At 47.3% G+C, this 6,995-nt stretch overlaps 1 protein-coding gene across 2 annotated transcripts; it reads left to right on the top strand.

The window, feature by feature from the left end:
* Positions 1–1,470: 1,470 nt before the first annotated feature.
* Rhebl1 (RHEB like 1) lies at positions 1,471–4,630 on the top strand. Of its 2 annotated transcripts, XM_048444653.3 has the most exons (8): positions 1,476–1,728; positions 2,297–2,368; positions 2,915–2,982; positions 3,244–3,326; positions 3,415–3,471; positions 3,673–3,720; positions 4,157–4,238; positions 4,401–4,630. In XM_048444653.3, the coding sequence occupies exons 1-8, from the start codon at positions 1,677–1,679 to the stop codon at positions 4,488–4,490; spliced, it is 552 nt and encodes a 183-aa protein (XP_048300610.1). In that variant the 5' UTR covers positions 1,476–1,676; the 3' UTR covers positions 4,491–4,630. The 2 variants fall into 2 exon arrangements, with proteins under 2 accessions (XP_048300611.1, XP_048300610.1); XM_048444654.3 differs by lacking the exon at positions 3,673–3,720 and having other exon boundaries at positions 1,471–1,728.
* Positions 4,631–6,995: the final 2,365 nt, after the last annotated feature.

The raw sequence follows: 6,995 nt of genomic DNA, 5'->3' as shown, positions 1-6,995 counted from the left end.
GCCTCATGCATGCCATTGAGTTACAGCTCCAAACTCTGTGAATAAATTTAAATGCCAGGAAAACAGAGATTCCTATCTCTTTCAGCAAACCTGGGACAGCGTCTGATCCAGCGTGTGTAAAATATGCTCAGTAGACTTTTTTTGTTTTTTATGACAAGGTCTCTTGGGCTCAAACTCACTATGTAGCTGAGGCCATAATGAGTTTGAACTCCTGACCTTCCTGCCTTCACCTCATAAATCCTGTGATTATAGGCCTAGGCCACCGAGCCTGACTTTTTTTTTTTTTTTTTTGACAAGGTCTTACATATGAGTCTTGGGTGGCTTGATAATTGTTCAGCCCAGACTGGTCTTGAACTCACAGCATCTTCCTGCTTCAACTCTCAAGTTCAGAAATCAAAAAATATTTGTGGTTGAGCCCAGCAGTGCTTAACACACCTTTAATCCCAGCATTCAGGAGACAGAGGCAGGCGGATCTCTGTGAGTTCGAAGCCAGCCTAGTCTACAGAGGGTCAGGCAAGGCTACACAGTGAAACCTTGTCTTGAAAAACAAAAACAAATAAAATTGTTGAATAAATGAATGCCCTGATTATAATAATGAAACCTCAGACTGTACCATCACACGCTGAAGCAATTTCCCCAAGAATAAGAACTCCAGGCCTGTGATTATAGCCTAGAAGACTAAAATAAAAACTCCAGCAAAAGGTCCAGCCTGAAGGCTGGGGAAAGCAGGGATATACTGGAATTCTGTTTATTATGCTTTCCCCCCCTAACCCAAGGATGCTAGAGACCTTAGAAAACAGAGGCCCAGAATCATTTTTTTCCCCTCCCCACAAACAAGTTTTCTTCGTGCAGCTCTGGCTGTTCTGGAACTCCCTCTGTAGAGCAGGCTGGGAGGCCTCTGCCTCCGGAGTACCGGGATTAAAGGCATGTGCCACCATTGCCAGTTTCAGAGGCCTAGAATCTTTTCAGTACAACCTCCTGTACAAAGTTACGCGGAGCGGTACAATCCTTCAATCAGTACTGGGGAAACAGAGGCGATTGAATCTCTTGTGAGTTTAAAGCCAGCATGGTCTATATAGAGTTGTAGGCCAGTCAGGGTTACAAAGTGAGATCCTGTCTCAAAAACACAAAACCAAAAACTAACACTCCAGTCAACCACAGCAGGTATTTTCCTTTTCCTGTTATGTTTTCACAACAGGTGTTTTTCCATCTACATTCACAGCCTCTTTGGCTAGATTGCAAATGGGCAAGTACCTCTAGGACCCCGAGTTTCTTTCTCTCTCTTTATGAATGAACAGGCTCAGGTCTACGCATGTGCAGCTTCCAAAGCTCCCGCTCCACGTGAGGCCCACCGGTCCCTCCTTGTGGGCGACTCCGCCCGCCTTCATTCTAATAGACCAATGGGGAGCAACCTAGGGGGCGGAGCCTGGCGCCGCCCGGCCGGGTATTCCGCCCCTCCCCAGCCCCCGGTGCCCGGCTCCCTTGCGTAGAGCCGCTGTGTTGTGATCACGTGGGCTGCCCGGGGCGCGCAGCTTGTTTTGGTTTTCCTTCCGCTTGCCGGGCATAGCTTCGGTGAGCTCCTGTCCTTCCCGGGCTCCACCGCCGCCTGCACCCCGGCCGGTGTTTGGGCTCTCTCGGCCCGCGCTCTTAGGAGTCCCTCCGGGCGGCGTCCTGTCATGCCGCTGGTGCGCTATAGGAAGGTGGCCATCCTTGGGTACCGCTCCGTAGGTGAGTCTCCGCCCTCCGGAGAGCACCAGCGCACCGTTGCTTTGTGGCCAGAAGAGGCGCGCTGTCGCGGGAACGTGACACGAGGAGCCAATGTGGCCTGGGAAGAAGTCAGCTTTACTGCTAGGCGATGGAAGGGTGGAGGGATGCTGAAAGAGGAGAACTCAAGGGTTAAAGTGGACGAGGCTGTGGTTGCATCAGTGGTCCCCGCTTTACACTGGGAGCAGGGGTGGGATCAGCGTCTGAAGGCTTGGTGGAGATCTACACTTGCAAGTGTCCTTGGGCCGGTGCACTAGATCCTGGGGAGACCTGGATCTTCCAAAAGGGTGAGATGGGGTGGGGCACGGAAAGGCTTCCTGCGGCGCTGCTGAATGCATCCCAGTAATCAAACTGCTGCGGAATCAACGCGTTAGGATGTTGGTAATAATAGGCCAAGGGGAAGCATTGGTTGGGGTCTCACACTGACTGGGAAGCTGATTTGGGGTGCGTTTTGGTCCTGGTCACAGTCCGAAAGGACAAAAGTGTAAACATGGATGGATGATTGTATTACAACAATCTCTGGTCCTTAAAGGGAAGACATCTTTGGCACATCAATTTGTGGAAGGCGAGTTCCTGGAAGGCTACGATCCTACAGTGGAGAATAGTGAGTAGTGTTCTTTAGTGTGAAGGGGATGAACCTAGATAGGTTGGGTGCCCTTTCCAGCTCCATTATTTGAGATTTCTTTGTTACCAAGGGGGCTGATTTATTTGTGTTAATCAGTTCTCGGAACCCTGTTCTGTGAGTGTCTAGGCAGCAGTGCTTCTCAGCCTGCCTAATGCTGTGAACCTTTTAATACAGTTCATGTTGGGATGAATCCCCCAAAATTATTCCGCAGCTCTTTCATAACTGAATTGTTAGTATCTGATATGCAGAATATATGATACTTGATCCTCCAAAAGATTGTGACCCACAGACTGAGAACTGGTGGTCTAGAGAGTTCTGCGAGGTTCTAGCCCGGGATAGTGTAGAATCTATGCTGTACTATAGATGAGGACAGCAAGAACCTTAGCATGCCTCCCCAGTTTTCTGAAGAGTTCCCTGGAACTAGTCTGTCTATGCCACTGCCAGGGTCAGGAATATAAAGGAGCACACGTCACTGGCCCTACAAAGCACCTCACAGTAAATATGTTTTCCTCTTTGTTTTTCCAGCTTACAGCAAGACAGTGACTCTTGGCAAAGATGAGTTTCACCTACATCTAGTGGACACAGCAGGGCAGGTACAAGCTGGGGTAGGGTGCCCAAGTGTTGCAGTTCAGCCCTACGTAGTCTTGTGGTATGTGTGGTTCGTGGGTGATGTAGTATGGAAAGAAAAACGTTTTAGCTGTTAACAGTGTGCAAGGCTCATTGGAGCAACTACATAAATACTTGTTTAATGGGAATAAGAAACATCCCAGAGAGGGTCACTTGTCTGGTATCTCACCAGTTTATGCTATTTGAATGGTGTGGCCCCAAATACTCATGTTTCTGTTTCTTGTTAGGATGAGTACAGCATTCTGCCCTACTCGTTCATCATTGGGGTTCACGGTTATGTGCTTGTGTACTCTATCACCTCTCTGCACAGGTATGTGACTAAGATTCTGAGTGGGGCTTGGCAGGGCTCAGCAGTTATCCTAGAACTAAGATTATTGCTCTATTTCTTATGTTTGAAGCTTCCAAATCATTAAGAGCCTGTACCAAAAGCTACATGAAGGCCATGGTAAAACTCGGTAAGTGACCCTAGGAAGTAGAGTGTGGGCATGAGGGTGTGGAAGAATGCAAAAGTGTGAATTCTGAAGAGACTGGACATAGGTCATGCCTGAATTATTTGGGGAATCATCTAGCTTTGCTGTCATTGGAGTAGTTGGGGACCATGGAGAATGGGAAGGTGCTCTAACTGTGATCCAGTAGTAACTGCTGCTTCGTCACAGGCTGCCGGTGGTCCTTGTGGGGAACAAGGCAGATCTCTCTCCAGACAGGTGTGTAAGTCTCATGTTCACGGCGAAGGAAAGAGTTGTCCCAGAGATCAGTCAAGCTGTAGTCCTTCCTTGACTCTGAGACAGGATTTTCACCGTGTAGCCCAGGCTGTCCTTTAGCTCCCTGGCCTTTTGCCTTTCTGATAGTGCCGGCTGAAGTTGTAGGGTGGCTCCCCATGCCTAGCTATTTTCCCCCTTTCATCATTACCTTAATGGTTATTTAAGGATAGTCCTATCATACAGCAATAATTCGTCTTTCCAGCTTCAGTCTTTTACCCATCATGCTTTTGTTTACGTGTATTTTCTCTCACCTTGCCTTCATCAAACCTTGGGGGAGGGGTGTGAACCATCAGAGGAAATCTAAATCTTAAAGACTTCTCAGAGAGCTTGCAGACATTATTATCTGCCTTCCTTCTTTATATTCCACATTTGCTTCCAGAGAGGTGCAGGCAATTGAAGGAAAGAAGCTAGCGGAGTCCTGGGGTGCAACGTTTGTGGAGTCATCTGCTAGAGAGAACCAGGTGCCTCACCTAAAGACTAACCTGGTGACATGGTTGACCGTGTCTTTCCTTACACACTGCTTGGTGGTGGGGATGGTGAGGGAGTGGTGTGTTTGCCTCAGGGCTGGGTAGTATTGGCACCGAACCAACTGACTTACTTCTGAATCTGCTTATTCCTTGTAGCTAACTCAAGACATCTTCATCAAAGTCATCCAGGAAATTGCCCGTGTGGAGAATTCTTATGGGCCAGACCGCCGATGCTATCTTATGTGAGCTCTTGGCATGAAATAACTGCCTTGTTTCTGCTGCAGGCATTTTCCAGCCTGCAGTGGGGGGTAGACCCTCAGGACTTAACGGTATGGTTGCCAACTATGTCCCTGGCCCTCTGGGTACACAGTATGGTACCCTCATTTTTGCACACTCATCCCAGGTTCTGGTAGCCTGGATGTTAATGTTTACAAAGGGGTAAGATGTCTCATGGACACTGGCTTCTAACTCCTTGTTTTTCTAAATGAACTTTTACAATCTGCACAGTTGGGGTATGAGTCTTGGGCACTGATTATCCAGGCCCCACCCTCCTGGGTAGGTTTTGGGTGTTGGTTGGGTAAGGGCATTTGTTGCTTGGCAGTTCTGAAGTAGAGCTGGTACCTGGGCTGACAATGTGTATTTGCAAATAAACTGAGAAATCTTTGGTTGTTGACTTCTGTGTCTGGGGAGCGCTGAGGAGTGGACAGTACGAAATCTTGTCTTACTCCTCACTCACTGAGGACCACTACCCTCAGCTTTAACTGCTTGCCCTTTTCTCTTATTTTGTTGTTTGTTTTCTATACTTCACCAAGTTCTATTGGGCTGCCCCACCCATCTAAGTTTGTGGGTGCTGAAGATCCTCCTTAACTACAGATCTACTGCCCCCTAGTGTCCAGCTGCCATATGCTGACTAGCTCTTGTCCTGGGACCTTGACATTTGCTACCTCTCAGCATGGAGGAAGGAAGCCCCTCATTTCTAATGATGTCAAGGAGAGTAGAGGCAGAGGCTAGAAGTATGTGAAACCTAAGAAAATTGAGAAAAGCAAGAAATAATGTTTTTGGTGGACATTAGTTCTGCTATCCCTTATGTCCCTTGTCCCTAGTGCTTTTTTTTTTTCTTCTTCTTTTATCCATTTGGTTATCTCTTTGTGCCTTGCGTACGTTTGGAATTGTGCTATATATTTTAGGTGTCGAGGACTTGTTTCTGCCCTGTCTGATTAACTGTTGCAGTAGGATGGATATTTCAGCTAGTAAGGGGCGGGCCTTTTTTACTCTACTGTTAAAATTATGTGTGTGGGGGGGCTGGAGAGATGGCTCAGAGGTAAAGAGCACTGGCTGCTCTTCCAGAGGTCCTGAGTTCAATTCCCAGCAACCACATGGTGGCTCACAACTATCTGTAATAAGATCTGGTGTCCTCTTCTGTACTGCAGGATACATGCAGGAAGAACCCTGTATACATAATAAATAAAAATCTTTAAAAAAAATATGTGTGTGGGGTGTACATGTGAGTGCAGGTACCTGAGGAGGCAGCAGCATCCGATTCCTTGGAACTGTAGTTCCCAGCAGTGGTGAGTCTCTGAACACGGGTACCGGAAACTGGACATGGTCCTGCATAAGCTGAGCTTGTCTCTCCAGCCCCTGCCTCTGTCTTCCTTGACTCCTCACCCACCCCCACAAATTCATCTCAAGGGGAGTTGAAAGGGTTACCTAAGAGGCACCACAGCGTGACAGAAGACAATGACCTTCTCTGCTAAGTGCGAAAAGCTGAAGTCCCCAGTCAGCCTGAGTTTCCCATTGTGAAGTTCGGTTAAATTGGCTTCAAGTGTTGAAGTACGCCTCCAGGAGGGGCACATCCTGGGCTGTATATCAAGATTTCACATACCAACCAAATACTCTGCCACTGAGCTATAGCTCCAGTCCTTTTTGTTGTTGAGACAGGGTGTCTCTGTAGCCCTGACTCTTCTGGAACTCCTTCATTCTGTAGACCAGATCTCGAACTCAGATATCTGCCTGCCTTTGCCTCCGGAGTGCTGGGATTAAAGGTGTGCACTAGCACCACCCAGCTATTCCTTTTTTTAAAAAAATTGTATTTTAAAAATATGTGTGTGGGCAGATGATAGCATTTAAGTGGAGGTCAGAAGGCAACTTGCAAGAGTTGATTCTCTTCTACAATGTATCCTGGGGATCAAACTCAGATCTTCAGGAATGACAAAAAGTATCTTTTATTCATTGGGCCGTTTAGCCCTCTAGCGAGTTCTTTTTAAGTTTTTTTTTTTAATATTTATTTTTAGCTGAGTGGTGGTGGTGCATGCCTTTAATTCCAGCATTTGGGAGGTAGAAGCAGGTAGATCTACAGAGTGACAGCCAGGGCTACACAGAGAAACCATGTTTTGAAAAAACAAAAACAACCAGTCAAACAACAAAAAAGATTTATTTTTACCGTATGGGTGTTTTGTCTACATGCACACCTGTGCATCACTCATGTATTGTGCCTTCTGAGGCCAGAAGAGGGCATCAGATCTCTTGGAAATGGAGTTATGGATGGTTGTGAGCCACCAAGAAGGTTCTGGGAACCAAACCTAGGTCAGCTGGAAGATCAAGCAGTGTGTGTTTTTAACTGCTGCACAATCATTCAGCCTCTGAATATGCTGAAATAGGGTCTCCCTAAATCGCCTAGGCAGGTGTTGCCCCTGTCAGTGCTGTTAATCCTCCCAATAGCTGGAATTACAGATGGGTGCCACCAAGCCTGCT

This window comes from Myodes glareolus, chromosome 19 (genome assembly GCF_982192425.1).
Source record: "Myodes glareolus chromosome 19, mMyoGla1.1, whole genome shotgun sequence".
Taxonomy (NCBI): Eukaryota; Metazoa; Chordata; class Mammalia; order Rodentia; family Cricetidae; genus Myodes; species Myodes glareolus.
The sequence above is the reverse complement of the archived record's forward strand: the minus strand, read 5'-3'. Positions and strand labels throughout refer to the sequence as shown.

What these genes read in the sequence shown, in the direction of transcription:
- Rhebl1 (XM_048444653.3), top strand. Translation starts at nt 1,677, where the DNA reads ATGCCGCTGGTGCGCTATAGGAAGGTGGCCATCCTTGGGTACCGCTCC. An exon ending in CCTTGGGTACCGCTCCGTAG is followed by an intron (nt 1,729 to 2,296) that starts GTGAGTCTCCGC and finishes TGGTCCTTAAAG; the next exon opens with GGAAGACATCTTTGGCACAT. An exon ending in CGATCCTACAGTGGAGAATA is followed by an intron (nt 2,369 to 2,914) that starts GTGAGTAGTGTT and finishes TTGTTTTTCCAG; the next exon opens with CTTACAGCAAGACAGTGACT.